Here is a 27,612-nt window from a genome sequence, read left to right on the forward strand (position 1 = left end):
ACAATGTCAAGTACAAAGCCTTATTCTTCCCACGTGTACATCCCAGCCCCAGGTGCTGGGCACCCAGGCCTCTCGTACCTTTTCCCACCCGCCTACACACTCCCGCACACACCCTGGACAAAATTTCTCTGAAGTGACATTGCTGATGGAATGCTGTTTTCTAGCCATGAGTCATTTCTCCACCCGCTTGCCCACACACGAAGGTAGTAAATTAGTTTTTGTTTTTCTTCCTGTGAATTTTTAATGTGCATATTTTCCCACAGAATGTTGATGCCAGGGAATTGAAATATAACACCCTGCTTCAGCACCAAGCATTCTAGGTTAAGTATTGCACGGTTAGATAGGGAATAAACCTTCCACGCTCATGCCGCAAGAATTTGCCTTGTCTCAACATTAGAAGTATGCCCACTGCTGTAGGGCATGACATTTACCTATTTCCTAAAGCTGCTAACTACTAGCCACGATAAGTTTAATTGGAAAATTAAGGCAGCCTTACAAGAAAGGACACTGCCTCCTTACAATGTACATTAATATAAGCTCCTGATATTTGTAAACTTTATTTTAAAAAATCAATCCTGGTACTATTAAGAGGAGGTCGGGTCAATAGAATACATGTATTTGTTTGAGGGAGGGGGTGTAATCAGTCTTTTCAGTTTTTAACTTGTATGCTGTGACTATTTTAGAAGCAGCACTCCCCAGTGCCATCTATGCAAATCTGTTGGAGACCTAAACCTTTTCACCTTTTCTATCAGTTGCGCATGTCAAAAATTGGGAAGGAGGCCACTTTAATTCATCCATCCGATAAACACCCCACAGAATCCAGCTGTTCCTTTGTGACAGTGCTTTCACTAGGCGAGGCTAAACATGTTACAATTTTTATCTGTATGAGCTTTATTACATAATTCACATACTTGCAGAGATGGATACTTGTGAAATGGAGGAAATGCCTTGAAGCTCAAAGCTGTATTTTCTGGCTTTGCCAACGATGCTGATGTCCCTGGACTTAATTAAAAATACACTAGTACATGATTTGTTTGCGACTTTTCTTTTGTAGCGGTGGAGATCATTGCCACCTCTTCCCCGACAGATGAAAATAAGAACCTGTGGATCATTGTGGCAGTGATCGTGCCAGTATTTGTGGTGGTCGTCATCATCACAATCCTGTACTGGAAGTTCTGTCGAACAGACAAGCTGGAGTTTCAACCAGACACCATGAGCAATATTCAGCAACGGCAAAAAGTAAGAAACTTTGGATTGAAGTTGTTGAGCGTTTTTAATTGAGAATCTCAAAAGCCAAGGCCCATAGTGAAGGTCACCAGCAAGTTTAAATGAGTTTGAGAAGGTTGATAAGTACGGCGACAGTGATCAGATTACTAATATTTTAGTTTTATGAGGGTAAAGAAAGATTGAAAGAAATAAGGAATTCTACAGTTCCAGTTGAGTTCCAGATGAGTAATGAAGTTGAATAGGAGTTAGTGTGGTAGTTTGAACAGTGGGAAAGTAGAGCAATGGACTTGAAACTAGAACAAAAGAAAGAATTTTGGAAGGTGGCTATTTTCTCATCTTGGCTCATCTAAACTGGCAACAAAACCGCTTTCAGTAAAATTAAGAAAAGCATATAAACGATTTGGAGGAAAATGTAACTGGTCTGATTAGTAAGTTTAGTAATGATTTAGATCGTTTGGAGACTTGGGCGGAGAGATGGCAGATGGAGTTTAATCCGGACAAATGTGAGGTAATGCATTTTGGAAGGTCTAATGCAGGTAGGGAATATACAGTGAATGGTAGAACCCTCAAGAGTATTGAAAGCCAAAGCGATCTAGGAGTACAGGTCCACAGGTCACTGAAAGGGGCAACACAGGTGGAGAAGGTAGTCAAGAAGGCATACGGCATGCTTGCCTTCATTGGCCGGGGCATTGAGTATAAGAATTGGCAAGTCATGTTGCAGCTGGATAGAACCTTAGTTAGGCCACACTTGGAGTATAGTGTTCAATTCTGGTCGCCACACTACCAGAAGGATGTGGAGGCTTTAGAGAGGGTGCAAAAGAGATTTACCAGGATGTTGCCTGGTATGGAGGACATTAGCTATGAGGAGAGGTTGAATAAACTTGGTTTGTTCTCACTGGAACGAAGGAGGTTGAGGGGTGACCTGATAGAGGTCTACAAAATTATGAGGGGCATAGACAGAGTGGATAGTCAGAGACTTTTTCCCAGGGTAGAGGGGTCAGTCACTAGGGGGCATAGATTTAAGTGCGAGGGGCAAGGTTTAGAGGAGATGTATGAGGCAAGTCTTTTTACACAGAGGGTAGTGGGTGCCTAGAACTCGCTGCCAGAGGAGGTGGTGGAAGCAGGGACGATAGTGACGTTTAAGGGGTATCTTGACAAAAACATGAATAGGATGGGAATAGAGTGATACGGACCCCGGAAGTGTAGAAGATTTTAGTTTAGACGGGCAGCATGGTCGGCGCAGGCTTGGAGGGCCGAAGGGGCTGTTCCTGTGCTGTATTTCTCTTTGTTCTTTGTTTGTTCATGATCATAATGGGCAGAAATGGAGGCAAACGTAGGGGGGCTGCTGAGCAGTGAGCTTCCTTATCTCCTGCTCAGAAGTGAGAAACAACCGCAAAAAATGTGTCTTATCAAGTGATGCAGTGACTGCCAGGACCCTCAGAGGATTAAGCTGAAATTAATTATTTCATACACAGCTTTCCCATGTTATTCTGGTGACAAATATTTTCAATGGAAAAGAAAGAAAGTTTAAAAAATGATAAAAACAGTAGGAAATAAAAGTTAACACTGATGTAAAGTGTCGTGTTTCTTATATAGCCCAGCTGACTGATCAGTTTCCAAATGGTGTTTCTTGAGCATTGGTAAATACCATTTGCCTCAACTATCACATACAGAGCTTAAATGCTCAAAAGGAGAATGCATCCGTTTATTACAGTGGCAGTGTATCCTGTTACCTGTCAACTCTTCAGTGATCAATAATAAAAATGACCTTCTGCGAAAGAGCTGGAGAGCTCACATTTCCAATTAAATTGTACAATGAGGCAGTCAGAGGGGTTTAATGGAGAAGAATTCCACCTGCTTATAAGAAGGTATTGGGCTGAAATTTTACAAATTTGAGCTATTAGAGTGGGAATAATGGATAGGAGTGTTGCAGTTTAGGATTATTTTATTTGGTTGATTGGTTGTCTGACGAGCACAGAATCCATCACAACATATACTGGTCTCTGAATAAAGACGACAGAGAAATTCCCATAATTGGTTTTCCATTTATCTGATATTGAGTGCACACGTTCTTACCATAGTGAGTACATTCTATTCTAAATCTAGAGAGCTTACATATAAATTGGCAAGAGATCAGACTTGGGAACCTTGAGGGTACACAGGGGTGTTACCAGAATTCTAACCAGCTAAAACTATGCCCAGCATCGGTAAGCTTTCTGCTGCTGCTTCAACTATGACCCACCAATTGGATCATTAGGATATATACAATTTAATCAAAGAGCCTTGGAGATTTACAGCCTTTTGGCGCATCATGTCTGTGCCGGCTATCAAGCACCTATCCTAATCCCATTTTTCAGCACTTGGTCTATAGTCTAGTCTGGAAGTTAAGTCAGAATAACCCATTCTCTCAGTAATGAGTCGGCCTACCCTTCAAAGTACCCAGTCAATAAACCTGCCCAGGCATTGGATTGCTGTGAATTGGCTCCATTTCCACGATTCACCATCTTGGAGCCATCATTCAATTTAACTGAATAGTTGACATCCAAAGTTCCCATTATACTGGATGATTGTAGTGATTACATTTTGGGTGGCACAGTGGTTAGCACTGCCGCCTCACAGCGCCAGGGACCTGGGTTCAATTCCAACCTTGGGTGACTGTGGAGCTTGCACATTCTTCCTGTGTCGGCATGGGTTTCCTCCGGGTGCTCCGGTTTCCTCCCGCAGTCCAAAAATGTGCAAGTTAGGTGGATTGGCCGTGCTAAATTTCCCCTTTGTGTCCAAAAGTTAGGTGGGGTTGCTGGGTTATGGGGATAGAGTGGAGGTGTGGGCCTAGGTGGGGTGCTCTTTTGGAAGGTGGGTGCAGACTCAATGGGCTGAATGGCGTCCTTCTGCACTTTTGGGATTCTATGATTCTACATTCTGAAAACCAAATATCCTCCCTCCTGTGTCTGGGTGGGTGGTGCACTCATCATGTCCTTCTGATTGGTGAGGCTATTCTTACTAGTATGTGATCTCAGGAATATCAGTCTGAGTCTGATAAACTGGCAAGTTGTCATAGTTATGACTGTTTCATATTTCTGGAAATTGTATTATCTGTCACAGTTTCTGCATAGCTGTTCCACTGAAGGTGCTGTCCAAATGGCCATTTTTCACGTGAGCATTGACTGTTGCGGGGAATATTAACCCATTTCTGGTCCTCTTTTCACCTGCTATCCACATACATACCCTCCATTAGGGCACTGGAAGGAGGTCAGGAACACTTCACTGATATTGTACTATCAACTCTGAGTGCTGAATTCATTAAACTGCAACCTGCTGACCGATCCTAACCAAGAATGGAACCTGTGGCCATTCCATATGATTCAATGCATAATATTTCAAGCAATTAAGCCAAGGGCAACTCCTTTTCTGAACTCTCAATTGTGAGAATCTTCATATAGCAATTATATTCAGCACAGATGTTTTAGTTGTAAAATTTTTAGTTCAGTTTCCTTCACACGATCTAACAAATCCCTTTTAAAGTAGAGGATTTGCGACATAGTTTTGAAATGGGTTGGAATAACAGAGTGCAAGATAAGATTTGGAGGAAATTATGCCCATGGCTACATGCTTCAAACACACACCCCATAATTACAGTAGAGCAATGGGACAATTTTGTACGCAGTGTTTGATACTGTAAAGCAACCACTTTGATCACTTGGTGAAAACTTCCATCCACTGCGAGCATGGACATTGTTTGCAAGAAGTGGAGAGGAAGAGAGAGAGGCAGATGGCTATTGTGTAAACTTGCCAGTGGGAGTCATCTGCTAAGAAATGAAGGATAGCTGTTGAATCGCTTGTAGCTATAGAGGATGGCACAGAATGTACCTGTATTTCTGGGAATCTGTCCTGATGCACTGAGCTTTGATGTTGACTGTAAATATTTCAGCTCCTGCAGGCCACGTGTTGCCTGAGAACAGGTTGTTGGCCCTTAGCATTTTAAAAGATTCTGGTTGGACCTCAGAAAGTTGTTAATAGTATCATTTAAAAAAAAAAAAAAAAAATTTTTTTTAAATCATTTTATACTAATCACAACTTCGGTAATAACAATAGTAGCGTAAAAAGAAAAAAGAAGATGCCACCCCTCGAACCCCCCAAAACCCGGAACAATCCCCCCACCCCCCCAGCTAACAGTGACCAGCTCCTTAAAGTGCAATATGAATAGCCGCACCTACAGTAGAACCCATCGATCGACCCCTTTACCACAGACCATCTCAAGATACAACAACTCCATCAAATCACCCTGTTGCCTGCCTCCAACTCAACAAGGAGAAGTCTCCTCTCAGCAACGAGGAGAATGCCAGAGCATCCGCCCCCCACCCACGTCCTCCGCTCCGGCTGGTCCGACATCCCAAATACAGCTCTAGATTCACATTCAGGATAGTCGTTAAGGTGGTAAACAAAAGGCCCCAAAAGCTCAACAGCTTAGGGCAGGACCAGAACATATGCATATGGTGAGAGGCTCTCTCAGAGCACCACTCACACTTATCCTCAACCTCTTCAAAAAATCAACTCATCCAGGCCTTGGTGAGGTGTAAATATCACCTTTAGCTGAATCAGACAGCCTTGTGCAGGGTAACGTCGCATTCACCCTACGAAGGGCCTCACAACACTTCCTCCAAAATGGGTCCCAGCTCTTCCTTCCACCTGGCCTTCACGTCTTCCACAGAAACCTGCTCTTCCCCCATGATCTGCTTATATATCCCGGACGAGTTGTCTTCCTCCAATCCTGCACAAAAGAGTATCCTTTCCAGCAAGGTATATTGTGGTGCCTCCAGGAATGTCAGAAATTCCCGCTGAACAAAGTCCCGCACTTAAAATACCTGAACGCATCCGATCCCCCCCTGAAGCTCTGCTTTCTCCTTCAACTCTTCCCAACTGATGAACCAGCACTTCAGAAACAAATCCCTCACCCTCTCCAGCCCTTTGCCTTTCCATCCCCAAAATGTAGCGTCCAATGTTTTTTAATTTAGAGTACCCAATTTTTTTTCCCAATTCAGGGGCAATTTAGCATGATCAATCCACCTCACCTGCACATCTTTGGATTGTGGGGGTGAGACCCACGGGAGCATGTGCGAACTCCACATGGACATGACCTGGGATCGAACCCAGGCCCTCTCCACATGAAGCATCAGTGCTAACCACTGCACCACACTGTCGCCCTGGTAGCGTCCAATATTACCGGCTCAAACAAATGGTTCCTACAGCTGGGGTCCCACCTTTACACCGCTCTTAACTTAAATTGCTTATGGTGTTGCCGCCATATTTTTAACGTAGAGACTACCACCGGGTTCGAAGAATATTTTATGGAGCAAACGGCAAAGACACCATCACCAACTTTGGATCCAAAGCGCAATTAAAAGCCCCTCCTAAAATCAGGTGGCGTGTTTCTAATTCCGGAATATCAGCCTCATAAATGTGATATTGTCCCAATTTGGGACATACCTGTTCACCAGCACCATGGCCCTACCCTCCAGCATACCTGTAACAGTTACACAACCCCCCCCCCCCCCCCCTCAATCAGCCTCTGCCATCTTCACCTGAAAACAAACCCTCCTGCTAACCAGAATTGCTGACCCCCATGCCCTACTGTCAAACCTGGCTCACCTAGGCCTTCCACAACCTGTTCTGGTCCCACAGCTGCAAATGAGCTTCTTGCAGGGTTACCACATTATCCCCCAAACCCTTTAAATGGGAAAAAAACCTTTGCCCTCTTCACCCCGCCCCCACACCCCCCCGGAAAGCCCGGCACATTCCAGATGTTCAAACTTGCCAGGCTTCTCTCAACCCCCCCTCCTCAAGTCAGCCATCTGCAACCTAGTCTAATATTCCGAGCCTAGGGTGAGACAAAGTAAAGCCCCTGGTCACTGTTAGTTCACCCCTCCCTGCCCCATTATCTCCTTCCCACCACAGACTGCTTGACGCCACATCTTCCCCCCCCCCCCCCCCACCACATCCAGGGTCCTTCTCCAAATTTCCCACAAACAACAGCCAACACGTCCCTTCTCCCAACACCGTGCCCATTCCCCCACAAAAGCAACAATCCTCGCTCCCCTCCAAATTAAACATAACAATCCTCTTTTTTATTATTACCGCTTCCCCCACCCCACTCCAAAAGAGTAAAAACAACACAACAGAACACACACAGCCGCATTGGTACAAATGACCCACCCCCCCCCATACCCAGAGTCCCAAATAGTCATCTCCACAACGGTCACAACTTCTTCTCCCTGATGAAATCCTCTGCCTGCTCCAGCATGTCAAAGAAGTGGTCATTTGAGTCCATTGTGACTCGCAGTTGTGCTGGGTACACCACATCAAATCGCGCACCCTTATTATAAAACATTGCCTTCGCCTTGTTGAAGGTCGCAAGCCTCTTCGCCAGCCCTGTTCCAATGTTTTGGTATATCCGCACAATGTTCCTGTCCCAGTCGATTTTCCGAATCTTCCTTCCTTCGATAACTGTGAAGCGGATTATCATCACCCGCAGTAGCTCATTTGGCCTTGGCTTTTGCTTGAGCACCCGATGAGCTCTATCCAAACCCAGAGGGACAAACACTTCATCCCCTCCACCAGTCGAGAAAGCATTTTGGCAAAATATTGAGTCGGCTTCGAGCCTCCACTCCCTCTGGCAGCCCCACCAATCTGGTTTAGCCACCGTGACCTATTCTCAAGGTCCTCCACCTTAAACTCAGGCCTTTATTGCTCTCTGCAACCAGCAGCAACTCCGCTTCTAGTTTGGCGAACCTGTTCTCGTGCCCCAACAAGGCCTCCTCCATCCCCTTTAACGTCTCACCTTGTGCTCGCACCACGTTCGTGGTTCTCACCAGCTGTTCGCAGATCGGACCCAAAGCCTCATCGACTGTGGCTTTAAAGGATTCCTTAATCTCAAGGCCCTGCCGCTCAAACTGCCTGTCCATCTGTTTGCCGAATATCTCCAGCTCCTGGCATTACCACAGCCAACATGTCTAGTGCGATGTGCGCGGCAGTCATCTCCCCTCCATTTTCCTTCAGCTAGCTACTCTCCTGAGCGTTCTTAGTATTGAGCTTCTTCGTTGATGATTTCAACATACCACCGTCGGGAAAGAGTCCATCCACTCAACAACCCTGGCTTGGACACCAAAACCCCTGGAAAAAAGGGATCAATAATAAAGACCGTGCCGGGAACCACTTTTCGTTCACCTTGCCCTTGCATGACGTCACCAGAAGTCATGGATGGTATCATCGACAGGTCTACGCTGAATGCACCTTGCCTTTTGTGAGAAGCTTCCTGAAATATAATAGATCAATTATGTTTGTTGCCATGGTTCTTCAATACTGAGGAATACAGTGCCAGTGTGTCCAAATGCTGCGCCAGCACTGACATTGGACCAGCGATCTGTTCCGTCATGTCAGGAAAGATAAATATTATTTTTCACAAACCTGTCAAGAATGGAAAGTAAGTAATCAAGTATGAACTGAATGAGGTCATAGTACAGTTAGTAAGAGACACATTTATAATGAGTTCTCTAAAAATGCTCAAAATATAATATGAATAAATAAGAATATATTATCCTACAATCAATGGCAGCTTTTATTTGAACTAATCCAAGCCTGTCAAAAGCAACGTATAAGCGGAGGCTACATCACACACATTTATATTAATATGAAAAGCTTTCAGATTTCTGTACTGCCACTGTGAACTTCAAAATCGCACATCAGAGAAATTAAATTGGTTATGTTCACTCATTTCTCCAGTATCATACAGAGGAAAATCCAGAAGGCCCATCCTTCCTATTCAACGGGTTTTGCAGACTTGCGCACAACATTCCCTCACTGCTAGTAATGCTCTTGGAAGGCAGATGGAAGCACTATTTGGGCAGTTTCAATTTCAGGGGAACTCTACTCTAACACCTGAAGAAATGAAACTAGTTTGGAAGAGTTTTCCCATGGTGTATCACTAGGCATAATTAAGTTCACGTTTTTTCCCCTCATTTATCCCAATTCCTTCGGCCATCTCTATCAGGCAAAGATTTTGGTCCAAAGGTCTCACATTTCTTGCCCCATTTTGTATTGGATACCTTTTACTAGAAATAGTTGACAAAACATTTATCCATATCTCTTTTAACATTTATAACATACTTAATTTCCACAACCTCCCTTGGCCAGTTACTTCATGTTCGCCATGCTCTTCATGGAGAATTTGTTTCTTAAATTCATGTTAACCCAGCAGTTAAGTAATTAATCTTGCGTTCAAATCTTTGGCCCTTTCTCTGAGAGCCCCTGTTAATATTGAACATAATTCTTTGATCTTTTAATTTCATTGAGTATCTTAAATGCTTCATTAAGGTAATCTCTTAAAGTTCTCTTCCCAATAATGTAAAAACCCCTTGTGTCCTTACTCTATCTTCATTGTTTAGGTGTTTGATCCTATTTACCAAATTATTGATACTGTTTTATAGTCGCTCCAAGATGGAGCTTCTCCCATCCCCAGTCTGCCATGTTACAGAACAGAAAATAACACAACGCCAGACAGTCAAGATCCAGAATATCTCACCTCATGTCTCCTTTTCTAATCTCAGTGGTTGAACAAACACAGGATGAGTGACCGCCTGCTGGCCATCTTGATGATATTTGGCCCCTTTACTTGTCGCACCTCTACATGTATTTCTCACTAGTAACAGGCCCGTTGAAAAGTTTTAAGACATGCTAAGTTATATTAACTCCCTTCTATTGATATGAAGGATTGAATTTTCACCATGAGGCAAAACTAAAATGTACAACCCACCAGGATAGAAAGCCCATTGTGCACAGCAATTTTATCTCTGGTCCAGTGTCAACAGTTCCTAATTACTGTTTTTCATTTTGTTAAATTGTGCAATATATGCCCCGTAAGGCAAAGTTTCAGCTTGGGGACTGCCATTCAAGACTTCTACAAGTTTCTGTAGAATCTTGCAGCACTGAGTAAGGCTGTTTGGCTTTTTGAAAGGGACTATTCAATTAGTTCCACTCCCTGCACTTGCCCCATAGTCTTCAGAAGATTTCATTGTTGATACAGGTAATATATCCAATTCCCTTTTGAGCGTTTCAGTAGAATCTGCTTCCATACTGTTTTTAAAATCTAATTTCTTCCCTGGTTCTTTTTTTTAAATCCCTTTTTTTTCCAATTACGGCTCAATTTAGCATGACCAATCGACCAACACTGAGCATCTTTGAGTTGTGCCAGTGAGACCCACGCAGACACGGAGAATGTGCAAACTCCTCACGGACAGTGACCTGGGTCCTTGGTGCTGTTAAGCTAACCACTGTGCCCTCTTCCCTAGTTCGTTACCAGTTTTTTTTTGTTTTTTTTTTTTGTTTTTTATAGAATGTATTTTATTAGGCATTTATAATTTTAACACTTTTCAACATCAACAGAGACAGAACCTACAACAAAATAACATCTTTCTCCCCCCCCCAACCAACCTGGCTTATAAAAACACCCCGCCGACTCTCCCGCCATTGGTTTTCTTACCCTTATACGTCATTTCCAGGGCCATCCCCCTCCCTTCCCCCCGCTTCTCGAAGAAGTCGATGAATGGCTGCCACCTCCGAGCGAACCCTTTTAACAAACGCCTCAAGGCGAATTTGATTTTCTCAAGCCTGAGAAACACTGCCATGTCGCTAACCCAAACCCCGACTTCGGGGGCTCCAAGTCCCTCCATCCCAGTAAAATCCGTCTCCGGGCCACCAGGGAAGCAAAGGCTAAAACGTCGGCCTCTCTCTCTCTCTCTCTCTCTTTTTCTCTCTCTCTCTCTCTCTCTTTCCCCCCCCCACCCCCCCCCCACCCCCTCCGGCTCATTAACAGTTTTTTAAAATGTGTGTACCCTGGTTGCCGATTCTCTTGCCAGTTTCTCCTTATATGCTGGAACAGGACCGTTCATAGTTTTGAAGACCTGTCAAATTTTTCCTTATCCTTCTCTATTATAAGGATAACAATCCAAAGTCTCTACTCGCTCCACATAATTGAAGTCCCTTATCCTTGATAGCATGACCTGTCCAAGGTCATGACTTCCTTCCTGTAGAATGGAACTTTTATTTCTGCATTTGGTTCTATTGCAGATGACAACTTTCACACTGAGACCTGCAGGGTCAGCAGAGTTTTGTCTTTGGATACCTGTATGTGTTAGCTTATTTGCATATTATTTATGCATATAATGTAATAATTGATGTCTTGATCTTTGTTCCCCTCGTCTTCTGTGGGACAATGGGCAGCAAGATTCCACCACTGGCTATTTTCCATCGCAGTATCTTGTGCTCCAGCCAAGGTGGTGTTGAAGGTCCTCTTTAAATGTATTTCACTAGGTCTTCTTTGGCTTGTCCCACCTTTTTCAATCTGGTGATATCCATTCTTCTCCATCTGTTGCTGATGTGTTGCTGATAGTCAGTCTGCTTCAAGGTGTTACTTTCTGGAGACCTCCATGTCTTTTTCTGGATGTTTTTGAGTTTGAAGAAGCTATTGTTATTGCAGTAGTCCAGCAGACACTCAACATTTCCGTTGAGCATACTTACTGATCTATGGCTAGGATCGGATTGTTCAGTCTTCACCGTTTGCCATCAATTATTAAAGTTGGCATTGAATCACTGATCAGTTGCTTGATATCATAGCTGGGTACTTCATCCAGCATATCCCACAATTGACAGAATTCAACTTTGTGCAATAGTGACACTGACATGCCTGTTTGGATCTGGCAATGAGGATCTGATGGTTTACTGGCTTCCATTCACTAAAGCTTGAACTGTACATTTGTTGAGTATGAGGCCAACTCCATGGGCATCGTATTCTCCTTACCCAGAGTACAGGATTGTCATGCCCTCATTGCTAATTCCACCTCTGCCTGTCTACCACATATTACTAATAGCCAAGATCTCAAGTCAATAGTTTCGCGTTTCACATGGCAGCTGGTAAGTGTTTGGACGTTCCAGGTACTGATTCTGGTGATGGTTTTGGCTTCAAAGATTGAGGTTGTTAAAGATTGGACTGCCTTTCAGCTTTACCCAATCCCATTATACATACACCCTTAAATGTGACATCCTTGCTTTGCTGGTATAGCAGCTACTTAGGAACAGGAGTACATTTAGCCCTCCGGGCCTGCTCCACTATCTCAAGGACATATGGAGATAGGCAACATATGCTGGCCTAGGTAGTGACACCCATATCCCGTGAAAAAAATAAATGTAAAAAATCCTGCAACTCCCTCCCTAGCAGCACTGTGAGGTACCAATATCGCATGGACTGCAGCAGTTCAAGGCAGTGGCTTACCATCAACTTCTCGAGGGAAATTAAGCATAGGAAATAAATATTGACCATGCTCATATCCCAAGAACGAATTTGAAGAAAAGTTGTAATGGTATTCCAGGAGTTTGCCAATAAATGGTGGGGCCGTAACCAGGACTGTGCTCGTAATTGCAGCAATGTTAATGTATTGGCTCAGACACGAGGGTCAACTCACCTGCTTTTGTTCGCATACAGCGATCCATGAGAAGGGAAAGACAGGTTGTTGTCATGATATCCAATCCAAAAAGTGACACCTCCATCATTGCAGAACTCCCTCAGGGCTGTGTGGGAGCCACAGTTGTATGAAAAGGTAGCAATTAGAACATCTTTTAAAATGTAAAATTTGTTGCAGGGGGATCCAGGATACCCAGAAGAATATCTGGTAAGCAAATACTGAAATTCTGTCTGACGTTTGTTGCAGAATTGGTGCAAGGCTAATCTGTAACTGGTCTGAGCACGAAAGACTGGACTCATACTAAACTCAATGAATAGCAAAGGTAAAACTTGAGATTTGGCAATGGTTAATAAAGTCTAGGATATTTGAAGCTGGCAGTGAAATTATGTTCCAAAAAACAGAAAATACTGGACAATCTCAGCAGATCTGACAGCATCTGTGGGTAGAAAAGGGAGCTAACGTTTCGAGTCTGGATGATTCTTTGTCAAAGCTGGAGAAAACTGGAAATAGGGGGCGCAATTCTCCCATCGGGAGACTAAGTGCCGACGCCAGAGTGAAAACCAGAGTGTTTCACTCCGGCGTCGGAGGCCGTTCCCAGCCCCCTATTCTCCTGCCCCCGGGGGGCTAGGAGCGACGCCGCGTCATTTACGCGCACCGGGCCTTGCCGCCGCGTAAATGACGTCATCCGCACATGCGCAGGTTGACCGGCGCCAACCCGCGCATGCACGGTTGCCATCCTCCCCGCGGCCGCCCCGCAAGAAGATGTCGGATGGATCTTGCGGGTCAGCGGAGGAAAGGAGGTCCTCCTTCAGAGAGGCCGGCCCGCCGATCGCGGGCCAGACCCCTTTTGAGTGCCCCCCCCCCCCCCACAGGCCGCCCCCACAGCGTTCCCGCCCTGTTCCCGCCGGCAGCGACCAGGTGTGGACTGCGCCGGTGGGAATCCGTCGTATTGGGCAGGCCGCTCGGCCCATACGGGCCGGGGAATCGCCGCTTGCCCGTTACAAACAGCGAGCGGCAATTCTCCGAGCGGCCAGCGTGATTCTCGCCTTGCCGGTTTGGCGGGGGGGGGGGGGGGGAGAGAATCGTGTGCTGGGGGGGGGCTCGCGTGGCGCCCCGGCGATTCTCCCACCCGCCATGGGGGGGAAGAATTCCGCCCAGTGTCAGATTTATACTGTAGTGGGGTGGGTGGAGCACTGGACTGGATAGGAGGAAATAGACAAAGATGTTGAGGCCAGAAGACAAAAGGACTAAATGGGGGTGATTAAGGCTAAGAAGGGTGCTGATAGGGGCACAGAAAGAGATTAAAATGTGAATGGCAGAATAAAGTTGAGCAGTGTGTTAAATGGCAACTAGGAACAGTTGGCTAAAGTGGTATGGGGGAGTGGGGAAACAATGGTGAGGGAAAAACAGATTAATGGAAATAATTAAAATAAATTGATAGAAATAAAAATGGGGTGAAGGTGGAGGACAGAGTTCACAGTCTGAAATTGTTGAACTCCATGTTAAGCCCAGAAGGCTGTAACGTGCCTAATCGTTTGTTATCACCAGCAATTTTGTCCAATCGGCGGTATCCAATCGATAGGAAAATATCCAGACCAGTAAACTTGACATCTATCGGGCATAGTCAGGACCTTGACTGTCAAAAACACAACAGTGCTGACTTGATTTACTAAACTACGTGTTTCTTCAGGAAATAGCTGATGTCTTATTTTTTTTGAATGCAAACAAATGGTACAGGATAAGTAAATAATTGAACTGATAGAACCAAAATCTAATTCTTTGTGTTTATACAGAGATCAGTGGCTCATAGCAATATCTGTAGCAATAAAGGACTATTTTCTTTCAACATTAATATAGATTTAATTTACCACCTCATTTATATGGGTTATCTAACAAAATAGATGTCTCTGCACATATTGAACTCGTCAGATGAGCGTTGAAGTACTTAAAATTAACTGCAAGTGCTCCCCTGTGTACTGTTCAGCCCAATTTGTTCATGCCAGTTTGTCAAAGAAATGTGTTGCTTGGCAGAAGATTTTCCAAAGTTTAAATTCAACGTTTTTTTAAAAAAAAGTATTTTTATTCACATCTTTCAAATTTTATACATAAACAAAAACACAAAACAATTTTTTAAAAACACCACCCCTGCATGGTGGTGTCAATCCTCTTGAGATTTGTTGGAGCTACGTTCATCCAGGCAAGAGGAGAGTATTCCATCACACTCCTGCAGAGCTGGCTAGGATGTGACATTTGGCTTTAGTGTGGACATCAGCTAAGACCTGAATCAGACTGAGAAATATTGGTTTCCAGAGTTGAGTAGTTTGGTGAAACCTACTGCCTAGGCTTGTGCCACAAAATGTCTATTTGTACTAGGTAATAGAGGACTTGTGAAACTATACCCCGGCAAGCAATTGATGGAGGGCATTAGCAATGAAGGGAGGTTGGATAAACTCGGTTTGTTCTCAACGGAGGTTGAGGAGCGACCTGATAGAAGTCTACAAAATTATGAGGACAGAGTGGATAGTCAATTACTCAGTGACATAGGTTTAAGACGTTTAAGGGACGTCTTGACAAATAGATGAATAGGATGGGATACGAACCCCGGAAGTGTTAGAAGATTTTAGGTTCGACGGGCAGCATGGTCGGTGCAGGCTTGGAGGCCCAAGGCCTGTTCCTGTGCTGTACTTTTCTTTGTTCTTTGTTTCACCAAGCATGAACATTTTAAACACCCAGTGACCCAAATTATCCAACATTGATGGAAAATGGTGCCTTTTTTAATCCATACATTCAGCGTGTAAGCCTTTCATTTAAAAAGTGGACCTGAAATGCTGAAATGAGTCAGTGTGAAAACGATTTTTGCTGCACACTTGCTCAGCGGTTTGGTATAATCTGAATATCGTCTGTGTTCAGATCCCTACTGTGTCTTTAATAACTTGGGCTGAGGGGATAGTGACATGCAGGGTGTGTTCTCTCCTTGTGCACAGGAGTAATTGGACAAACAGTCTGAAAAATGTAGAATGTTCCAGAATAGAAAAATAAACCAAACTGGGATCAAAAAGAAAAGCATAAGCTGGAATTCAGGAAAAGACACTAGGACTGTTTCCAACACACACCCAAGTCCTTCAGGATCTGAAAAAGGAAAGAGATGTTAATGATTTTGGGTGGAGACCGGATTTATTTGTTTACAGATCTCTTCAAGATATCTACTCCTTAAATCTGCCTTCCAATGCATCCCTCTTTCTCTGTTCCACGAGTGACAGAGCCTTCAGCTAAAACATTCCAGTATTATCCCCTTAATTCCAAGACCCCTTGTGAATTTGGGAGTTGTATTCATCTAACTTAATTTTTAAGAACATGGGATCCTGATTGACCATGGATGGGCAATGTTAAATTGTGGGGGTAGAATATCCAGTGCAACAGCAGAATTAAAGAGCCACTGTGCTTTAAAGCGACAGACATGATTTTAACGTGGAAAATATGTAATATTAAAGCTGACGCTGCAGGTAGCTCAGAATGCCTGCAGAGGATCATTATAGCGGACCTGATCAAGATGCAGTAAAAGTGCGTTGCCATCACTGGAAGATGACTGACTAGAAAGAGGGGGAAGGACAGGTGAAAGTTGTTTCACAAGTGAGGCATGAACCAAAACATGCCTGATGTGTTAAGGAGATTTGCCAGGTTAAGTGTTCCTTGAATTTTGGTGTTTCCAGTGAACGTAAGAGCAGCTTGCAATGAAATCCAAAGATGAGAAATAAAAACAGAAAATGCTGGAAGGACTCAGTACGTCTGGCAGCATCTGTGGAGAGAGAAACAGAGTTTTTTTATTTTTATTATTTTTAAATAAATTTAGAGTACCCAATTCATTTCTTTTCCAATTAAGGGGCAATTTAACGTGGCCCATCCACCTAGCCTCCACACCTTTGGGTTGTGGGGGCGAAACCCACGCAAACACGGGGAGAATGTGCAAACTCCACACAGTGACCCAGAGCTGGGATTGAACCTGGGACCTCGGCACCGTGAGGCAGCAGGGCTAACCCACTGCGCCACCGTGCTGCCCGAGACAAACTGAGTTACCGTTTTGAGTCCCTATGACTTTTATTTCAGATTTCCAGCATCTGCGGTATTTTGCTTTTGTATTAATCCAAAGATGTGGCTTTGATGAGAAAACGTAGAACAAATAATGCTGCCACCAGCATATCGTTGGATGCCGTGGTGTTCATTTAATTAGTGTGTTGTGAGGCAGGGTGGCCATGTATTTGACAATATCAGGGTTCGTCATACTTGTGGTATTTTTATTTATTCTTGCAGGAAAGAAAAGCCCGAAATAGGAGGGAATTCTTGTTTTAGTTTCAGAATTCCAGCATACTCTTTCTTTATGACCCTACTTTGATTTTTCTATCGGCAACATTCTGCATTTCTCAGATTGCTTGTCCAATTTCTCCTGAGGATGGTGTCATGTTCAGTGCACAAGGATAACGTGTACTCAGAATAAATTCTGCATGCCACAATCTTATCAGCTGGCAATTGTACTGATCACGGCTGGGGGAAAGGTTTTGGGGTGGAGAGGAAGGGAGGCCATCTGTTTTTATTGTTTGTAACAAGTACAAATCACCAAAGCCAAGCGACAACCTCCTCATTTGATTAATTTAAGGTGATTTGTCTGTTATTTTGTCTATAGAGGGAATGCTCCTTGGTAATGCACAGCATTATTTGTGTCTCTCCACAAATGTATAAGGGGATTTTGTACTGAGGCCCCAGCAGTTGAGGTTGGCTGCACAGGAACCCTGGCCTCTCCTGAACGAGTTTAGCAAGGACCACTCTCGCTTGAAGGTAGCTCAACAGCACCTTCTCAAGGGCAATTCAGGATGGGCAATAAATGAAGGCCTCTCAAGCAATGCCCACATCCCATGAATGAATTTTAAAAAGTTCAAAGCCTGCCATTTGACAGATGTGTTTGGCGCAAGGAACTTGTTATTGGCCTATCAGTGCAAAGGTTTAGTCCACCTTGAGGGAGTAAACTGCAAATAGTCACTCTGGAATTTACGACAGGCGGTTGGAGAGAGTCATAAAGCAGGACATCTCACTTTTTCAAGCAAAAGCCCTTCCATTCCTGCTTTTACCTTCCACCCCAAATTTTTAACACCCAGGTACTTAACCAATCACAAATTTACCAGCATCCACAACATAACACAGCATGGATGTGTGTTTCTGATTTTTTTTGATATTTGTTCATCTTGTGATTCCATGGGATGCATCGGGCCCTAAGCCCGACCATCTCACAGCATACAGCTTTTACTTCACTGATAACCAGCAGGTCTGGGATGTCTACTCCAGTGAATTCAGATTTAAACGGTTAGGAATAAATACATGGTGAAACACACAGTGCCATTAGTTAATTGAATCATTGGAAAGTGTGTGAAGCACCCTCCAAATTATAGTGCATGAACTATATCTGAGTAATTGTATTTGGATCACAAAACAAAACTGCAACAGGCTCCTTGCTTATCTTGATAGGAGTCCTAATCTGGTTCATTAATCGCACTCGCTCTCTCTTCTGGTACATGCGATAAGAGGGCATTGCCCACCACGGGCTTCCATTTTTTTGATCTATGGTAATCCATGACCGCAGTGGTTCACCATTGCCTTCTGCAGTATAGCTGACCAGGACCCTTTCTGCTCTTACTGCCTGTTTGGCCATGCTGTGATTGCACATTCTTGGAGTGGTACTGGAACTCGAATCTTCTGGTTCAAAGCAGGGACCATGCCCACAGTGCCAGAAGACCCCCTTCGTTAAACTATTTAACTGATGATGTAGCCACCTGGGTTGGCCACTTCCCGACTTAAAATGGAGAACCACAAAGACTGAAGGGAAATTCAACCAACACAGGCAAAATTGAGCAAGTGCAGAAATCATGTGTATCGAAACTTGCAAAAAAACAGACAGCACTGAAACCAGCAGCCATCTGCATAGTAATGAGCAATTCCAAGGCACAATTGCAACACTCAAGGTGAATAAAGCCAAGCCAGACTCAATGGCGCCAGCAGCAGCGAAGACAAAGGAAGGCCAACGGACATTTAGGGACCGCCCAGCGATCAGGGAGCAACACCAGTATTGGAGAAATCGATCTAAATGATCGGAACGCAGTCCAATCATTTGGAACCAGGTACGGGGTCCGCCCCAAATGGCGGGAAGCCCCTGGGGACTATGAAGTAAAGCCCCCAAGTTCAAATCGTCCTTCTTGGCAGGGTCACTCAACAACACGAATCAACCCCTGAGAGTGAACTGCCCAAGCGGCCACATCAACCAAGTAAGTCTCCAGTCAACGCTCGCTACGAGATAGGCGCTCCTAGCTACAAGTCCATACCAGCTTTTGAATCCTGCAGACTCAGGACCTGAACGAAAGGCCATTTGTTCCCCTGACCTGGTGGGCCAATTCCGAAGCTAATATGGGCCTTTTAGTGATAGGAATAGTCTAGAAAGTAGAGTTTATGCATGAGTAGTGATTTACTGTGTATAATAAATGTGTTTTGATTTGAATCTTACTAATTGGTGTGTTGAGTTATTGATCATTACTTGAATTTGAACCTCATGGCGGTATCACAAAGATACCTGGCGACTCTAGAGCAAAAGTTAAACAAACAGAGCAAATTACGAATTTAGAGCCAACCAAAAGTTAGCAACAATGACATCTATTATATTTGGTTCAGTTGCGGAGTCTGTCCTATCTGTATTCACCATACTGGGGGACTGACTGAACAGTGAATTCACTTATTTGTTTCTACGATGAGCTGACTTCAGTCTGCTCATGACAGGTCATGCAGGGGTGATGCCCATTAGCAGTACATAGCAGGAAGAGGAACCCCTTGGATGCAGAACCTGTTTCTCGTAGGTCTACATCTCTGCATTAAAATGACTGATGCTAATCCACATATCCCAAACCCGATTCATAGACCCGGATTTCTGTAGATCGTTGATTCCTTTTGTTTGTAAATAGGTCTCATCCTTTATATGTTGTAGAGTATGATCGGTGGAGGTGTACTGCCCCTTCAGGCAGACTACTGCGTGATAAAGATCCCTTTGGTTACCTTAAGCACCCGACTAAAATAAACCAGGCCTGAATATAAATTACACATCCAGCTAAAGCAACTATGGATATGTGAGCAAGACAAAAGAACCATCACAGCTGAGATCATGTGCTCACTGTTATTTTCTTTCTAAGATATGAGCAACTGAAGCAGAAGAACATGAAATTACCCTTCCCGATATATATTTCATTTAGAAAAAAACCCAGTCATAGGACCCCACCAAGGCTGAAAAAAGGAGAGAGAAGCCTAGGTTAATTGGCGAGTAGTGATGAGAATAGGAAACACCAAGTAGATGGTGGAATCGAGTTAAAAGAAAGAAAAAATATTGAAAATACTTTTTGTACTACAAGGCATTGTAGAACATTTACTGGTTAATGCAGTTCATTGCAGAGGCTTCCTTTAATGGTTTGATGACATCGGTAACCCCCACCTTAATAGACCATCACATTTGTCTCCTCAGCTGCAAGTGCCAAGTGTTAAAGGTTTTGACTTTGCCAAGCAGCATATTGGACAGCATGGTAAAGACGACATACTGGTTATCCACGAAGGGCTTCCACCTCCCCCAGCAAAAGATGCCACACCATCTGAGAACGGTGATGTGTCCAGTCCTCAGCCAAAGACAGCCAAACTCTCCAAGGGTCTTCGACAGAGAAGCAGGTCAGTGGATATCAAAACATCGAAGCAGCAGAAAAATGTCTTTTTTTACATTAAAATCAAATTAACTGAATTGAAGTTTTGTTAGCTTATTTCTCTCAATATTACATAAATCGAAATTAAAAATGGCAAGTGTTTCAAGCAGATTTGCCTCTGTTCAGTGGTGTAACAATTAGTTAGATAAAATGTAAAACTTGATCCTTCGCATGTGAGGACTGAGTGCTAAGCAAAGATCAAAGAAGCATGTGCTAGTCATTCTGAAAGAAGGCTCAGAGGACATCAGAGGGGAAATTGAGATTGTCCAACTTGGCTTTATATTTGTGACGTGCTTTAGGATTGAATTTCTGTCTGCAAGTAAGAGTTTTACAGCATGACGTTTAAAACCCTGTTTAATCAAAGAGGTAGGTTTTAAGAAACGTTTTAAAGGAAGAGCGTGAGATGGCGAGCTGAAGGGAGTAAATTTCAAGCTTGGGATCTAGGCAATTGAAGGCATGGTCATCAATGGTAGAGCAATTTGCAATGCACAAGAGGAGTGCAGATATCTCAAAGGGTTGTGAGGCTGAAGTGGATGAGACAGTTAGAGAGGAGCAAAGTCAAAATGGAGAGATTTCAAAATGACAATTTTAAAGATGTGGCTTGAGTGGGAGCTAAGGTCGGTCAGCAAGTACAGGAGTGACAGACAACACCGTAGAAAATAGGAGCAGGAGGAGGCCATTCAGCCTTTCGTGCCTGCTCTGCCATTCATTGTGGTTATGGCTGATCATCCAACTCAGCAGTCTAATGCCTCTTTCCCCTATATCCTTGGATCCCCTTCACCCCAAGTGCTATATCTAACTGCTTCTTGAAAACATGTTTTTATCTCAACAATTCCTGTGGTAACGAACTCCGCAGGCTCATCATTCCCTGCAGGAAGGAGGTTCTCCTCATCTCTGTCCCGTATCCTCAGACTGTGACTCCTGGTTCTGGTCACCTCACCATCAGGAGCATTCCTTCTTGCATCCACCCTGTCTAGTCCTGTTAGAATCTATAGGTTTTTCTGAGTCCACTTTCATTCTTCTGAACTCCTGCGAATACAATCCTAGCCGACTCAAACTCTCCTCGTACATCTGTCCTCTCATCTCAGTCTGGTAAATCTTTGCTGCACTCCCTCTATAGCAAGAACATCCTTCCTCCGATAAGGAGACCAAACCTGCATACACTATTCCAGGTGTGGCCTCACCAAGGCCCTGTATAATTGCAGCAAGACATCCCTGCTCCTCTACTCAAATCCTCTCGCAATAAAAGCCAGCATACCATTTGCCCTCTTCACTTTCTGCTGTACCTGCATGCTTACCTTCGGTGACTGGTGTATAGTACACCCAAGTCTCATTTTTTTTTTAATAAACATTTTATTGAGGTATTTTTTGGTTTTATAACAACAACACAATAAACAATATACATGAAACTATAAACGTGCAAAAGCCGTCTCCCTCCCTTACAGGTCCCACCTTTATTAACCCCCTACTCTAAGCTAAACTAAACCCCCCCCCCCCCCCCCCCCCTTCTGCTGACGATTAATTTTCTGCGAAGAAGTCGATGAACGGTTGCCACCTCCAGGCGAACCCTAGCAGTGACCCTCTCAATGCGAACTTGATTTTCTCCAAACAGAAAGCTAGCCATGTCCGATAGCCAGGTCTCCGACTTCCGGGGCTTTAAGTCCCTCCAAGCTAATAGTATCCGTCTCCGGGCTACCAGGGAAGCAAAGGCCAGAACTTCTGCCTCTTTCTCCTCCTGGATTCCCGGGTCTTCCGACACCCCGAAAATCGCCACATCCGGACTCAGCGCCAGCCTTGTTTTTAACACTGTGGACATGACATCTGCAAACCCCTGCCAAAATCCCCTAAGCTTCGGACGTGCCCAGAACATGTGGACATGGTTCGCTGACCCTCCCGCACATTTTGCACACCCGTCTTCCACCCCAAAGAATCTGCTCATCCGGGCCACTGTTATGTGAGCCAGTGAACAACCTTAAATTGTATTTGGCTGAGCCTGGCACATGCTGCGGACGCGTTGACTCTACTCATCGCGTCTGCCCATAGACTATCCTCTATCTCTCCTCCCACTTGCGCTTCAGCTCCTCACTCTGCGTCTCCTCTGGCCCCATAAGTTCCTTGTAAATGTCCGAGATGCTCCCTTCTCCTACCCACCCTTTGGAAACTACCCTCTTCTGAATCCCCCTTAGTGGTAGGAATGGGTAGGTTGACACCTGTTAACATAGGAAGTCCCGCATCTGCAGATACCTGAATTTGTTTCCCCTCGCCAACCCAAACTTCTCCTCCAGCGCCCTCATACTCGGAAAGCTCCCCTCTATAAACATATCCCCCATCCTCTCATTCCCTGCTCTCCGCCATATCCGGAACCCCCAAAACATACTTCCCGGGGCAAACCAGTGATTATTACAATTTGGGGACCAGACCAATGCTCCCTCTGCTCCCACATGTCTCCTCCATTGCCCCCAGACTCTCGGGGCCGCCACCACCATGGGGCTGGTGGAGTACCGTGCCGGCGGGAACGGCAGGGGCGCAGCTGCCAACGCCCCCAAACTGGTGCCCTTGCATGAAGCCGCCTCCATATGCTCCCATGCCGAACCCTCCCCACTTCCTGATCATGGATATATTCACCGCCCAGTAATAGTTACTCAAATCTGGCAGCGCCAGCCCACCCTCTCTCCGACTCCGCTCAAGCATTACCTTCCTTACCCGCGGGGTCTTGCCCGCCCAAACAAAGCCAGAGATCACTTTGTTGACCCGTTTAAAAAAGGACCGCGGAATAAAGATGGGGAGACATTGAAACACGAACAGGAATCTCGGGAGGGCCGACATCTTCACCATCTGCACCCTCCCAGCTAATGACAACAGGAGCGCGTCCCATCTCCGAAAATCATCCTTCATTTGGTCTACTAGCAGCCGGTCCCATTCCCGCGCCACTTGAATGGCTAGGTACCTAAAGCTTCCCCCCCTACTAATCTAAACGGCAGCTCCCCCAATCGCCTCTCCTGTCCCCTCGCCTGGACCGCAAACATCTCACTTTTCCCCCCTTCCACCCACTTATTGATCAGGATCGTGACCTCCCTAGTCTTTGAATCCAGTCCCGAGTGAAAGACTTGACTGACCCAGCCTTTCCTCAGTCTAATCTGGTCAGTTACTGTAAGGTGTGTCTCCTGCAACATTACCACGTCCGCCTTCAGTCCCCTAAGATGCGCGAACACACGTGCCCTCTTGACCGGCCCATTTATCCCTCGAACATTCCAAGCGTTGGGGAGCTCATTGCCCATCCCCCCTCTTCACCGATCAGCCACCCCCTTTTTTGGGCCCGCCTCCAGCCCATGCATCGCGCCTCCACCGGCCCGCCCCCAGGCAGCCTCCGTCCCCAACCTCCTCTGTCCCTTGGCCCAAGACCCTCCCTCGTCAGCAGAACAGTAACAACACTCTGTAACCCAACCCCTTTGATAAACCGAACATATGCACCACCCCCCCCCCCCCCTCCCACTGCGCTTCCGTGAGCGAGCCCGCCCAGTTAGCTCGGTGGCCCCATGCCTGGCGCCGGATAGTCTCCCACCTATTGTTTCCCCCCCCCCCCCCCCCAGCCGCTCATACTGCCCGACAGAAAAACACCAAAACCTAAACAAGCACACCTCCATCCCCCAACAGTGCAAATGAAAACCTTAACTCACTCAGCTCTGCCACTGGTCCCAAATCAATACAGACGGCATTACAAACAGCTTCCACAAAACGAGAAACGTTTTTTAAAGAACAGCCAAGTCTCATTGCACATTCCCCTCTCCTAATTTATGGCCATTCAGGTAATAGCCAACCTTCCAGTTTTTGCTACCAAAGTGCATTACCGCATATTTATCCAAATTATATTGCATCTGCCATTTATTTGCCCACTCACTCAACTTGTTTATATCACAATGACGGATCTCTGCCTTCTCCTCACAGCTCATTCTCCCACCCAGGGTTGTGTCATCTGCAAATTTGGAGATATTGGAATTCTCAATCCCAGGACGCCCGGAATGCTTTCCCCAATGGGGTGAAGAATCAGGTGTCGGGGAGCACAATGTTCCGACCCCCAACTGGCTAAATGAAGGAGGTCCATGAAGCGCACCGGCCTCCCATGGTCTCCCATGATTCTCCGGTCCCCACGGCCGGGAATCATGTGGCCGCGGATCACTTGCCTTTTTACCAACATGACCTGATGTGGTGGACCTTACGGTGGACCAAGTAGACACGGTTGCTCCCTTGGCCCACTGCGAGATCCACCATGCTAGAGACCATCCGAGGGTCGTCCCCCACCCCCCCCGCCCCCAAACCATGCACTACCTTCCCACGCCGCCTCTACCAAACCCACCCCACAGGGACCCCTATAATAGAGGAAGGCCACAGGGACCCTTGGAATAGAATCATAGAATCTACAGTGCAGAAGGAGGCCATTCGGCCCATCGAGTCTGAACCAGCCCCAGGGAAGAGCACCCCATTTAAGCCCCCACCTCCACCCTATCCCTGTTACCCACTGACCCCACCATACCTTTTTGGACACTAAGGGCAATTTAGCATGGCCAGCCCACCTAACTTGCACATCTTTGGACTGTGGGAGTAAACTGGAGCACCCAGAGGAAACGCACGCAGACACGGCGAGGACGTGCAGACTCCGTACAGTGACCCAAGCCGGAAATCGAACCTGGGACCTTAGAGCTGTGAAGCTACTGTGCTAAACACTGTGCTACCGTGCTGCCGAATATGGGGACGTCCCTCCACCCTGGGACCATTGTAATAGGGGGATGCCCCTGCTTGAAAGGAACCACTCTACATACTGCACCCCCGCGCCCCATCAGCAGAAAAGGGGCCCCTGTCCAGACAGGGCAGTGTGTGAAGCATTATAACTGTAATACTTACCTTGTAACTCCCTTTGGCCATTCCTCGAAGGGGAGCAGCTGTGCCTGTATCTGATTCCTACAGATGCATTCGCTGCAAGCCATTCATAACTTTTGATAGTGGTCTGTGATTGAGACAGCAACCACAAACCACTTTAAACCTATCACGCGGTCCCTGGGGGGGGGTGTGTGCCAGTCACCCCTGTACTTTGAGATGGGGGGGCCTGCTGTATGGCTCGGTGGTTGGTGGCGGGGGGGGGGGCATCGGAGCCTATTTAAAACTGTTAGGGGAGGTTTGGACAGCTGCGGGACTTCGCTATCGGGCCGCCTGTTCAAGGTGGCAGCCCGTTAGCGGGATCCCTGGTAATCCCTCGTGTTCCACGCCATGCATAAATTTGAAATACGTGGAACGCTGAATTGCACCCTGCTTTACAACCCAAGGGGATCATAAAATTGGTGCAATTCTGCTCCGACGGGAGGACAGTGTCTCCCAAACAGAGAATTCCGTTACATTCTGTTCCCTCATCTAAATCATTCATATATATTGTGAATAACTGGGGTCCCAGCACCGATCCCTGTGGTACCCCACTAGTCACTGCCTACCAATTTGAAAAAGATCCATTAACTCCTGCTCTTTGTTTCCTGCCTGCCAACCAGTTTTCTATCCATCTCAATACTCCTAATCCCATGCATTTTAATTTTACACATCTAATCTCTTATGTGGTACTTTGTCGTAAGCCTTCTGAAGGTCCAAATATACCACATCCACTGGCTCCCCCTCAGCAACTCTACTCGTTACATCCTTGAAGCATTCCAATAGATTTCTCAAACGTGATTTCACCTTCATAATCCATGCTGACTCTCCCCGATCCTGCCACTGTTTTCTAAGTTCTCTGCTATAAAATCTTTGATAATTGATTCCAGAATTTTCCCCACGACCAACGTGAGGCTTACTGGTTTATAATTCCATGTTTTCCCTGTTTTAAATAGTGGAGTTGCATCAACTACCCTCCAATCTGTAGGAACTGTTCCAGAATATAGTTGCTGCGGGATTATTATTGCAACCTTGACTTTTAACACCGGTCAGGAATCCTTGCATCCTGGCCCACAGAAGCTGCAGTTTCCATCTGGATTCTGGTAGAATATATGGCTGGCATGTTGATACAGAGATACTAATGCCTGAATTAATCAGTAGGCTTCTGCTGTCCATACCTGAAAGGTGTCCAGAATTACTTGTGTCCACTGTGTGCAACAGTTTATGAAACAATATTCTTCCTTTGGATATGACTGACTATCCTTGAACAGCTTGTTGGTCTTAAACTTCACTGCAATTAGTATAGTTCCCGCCTTCTCCCATCCCCCTTTTTTCAAAGAGAGCATTGATGATTTTGGCAGGTCGGTAACCCCTACAAAATAAATGTTTCCTTCTGTAATTTCCCAATCTGCATGGTGCTCATTGGAGGGCTGTGACTAGTGGAGTTCCGCAGGGATCAGTGCTGGGATCTTTGCTGTTCGTAGTATATATAAATGGTTTGGAGGAAAATGGAACTGGTCTGATTAAGTTTGCGGACGACACAAAGGTTGGTGGAATTGCTAACAATGAGGACTGTCAGAGGATACAGCAGGATTACCTCATTTGGAGACTTGGGCGGAGAGATGGCAGGTGGAGTTCAAACCGGATGCATTTTGGAAGGTCTAATGCACGTAGGGAATATACAATGAATGGTAGAACCTTCAAGAGTATTGACAATCAGAGACTTGTTGTACAGGTCCACAGGTCACTGAAAGGGGCAACACAGGTGGAGAAGGTAGTCAAGAAGGCATACGGCATGCTTGCCTTCATTGGCCAGGGCATTGAGTATAAGAATTGGCAAGTCATGTTGCAGCTGTATAGAACCTTAGTTAGGCCACACTTGGAGTATAGTGTTCAATTCTGGTCGCCACACTACCAGAAGGAGGCTTTGGAGAGGGTGAAAAAGAGATTTACCAGGATGTTGCCTGGTATAGAGGTTGTTCTCACTGAAATGAAGGAGGTTGAGGGGTGACCTGATAGAGGTCTACAAAATTATGAGGGGCATAGACAGAGTGGATAGTCAGAGACTTTTTTCCAGGGTAGAGGGGTCAATTACTAGGGGGCATAGGTTTAAGGTGCGAGGGGCAAGGTTTAGAAGAGATGTACGAGGCAAGTTTTTTTACACAGGGTAGTGGGTGCCTGGAACTCAC

The 27,612-nt window shown here is 45.5% G+C and overlaps 1 protein-coding gene across 4 annotated transcripts in view; it reads left to right on the plus strand.

Annotated features, from left to right (window-relative positions):
* Positions 1–27,612, plus strand: part of LOC140396128 (UPF0606 protein KIAA1549) — a 347,260-nt gene that overhangs the window by 272,338 nt on the left and 47,310 nt on the right. For 3 of the 4 annotated variants that reach the window (XM_072484278.1, XM_072484281.1, XM_072484280.1), the window contains 3 exons: positions 1,055–1,239; positions 12,915–12,944; positions 20,284–20,480. In XM_072484278.1, the coding sequence (XP_072340379.1) occupies positions 1,055–1,239; positions 12,915–12,944; positions 20,284–20,480 (412 nt within the window). The remainder of the gene's footprint in view (positions 1–1,054; positions 1,240–12,914; positions 12,945–20,283; positions 20,481–27,612) is intronic. The other variant, XM_072484279.1, reaches the window with a different exon arrangement.

The sequence above is a fragment of the Scyliorhinus torazame genome, chromosome 19, assembly GCF_047496885.1.
Source record: "Scyliorhinus torazame isolate Kashiwa2021f chromosome 19, sScyTor2.1, whole genome shotgun sequence".
NCBI lineage: Eukaryota > Metazoa > Chordata > Chondrichthyes > Carcharhiniformes > Scyliorhinidae > Scyliorhinus > Scyliorhinus torazame.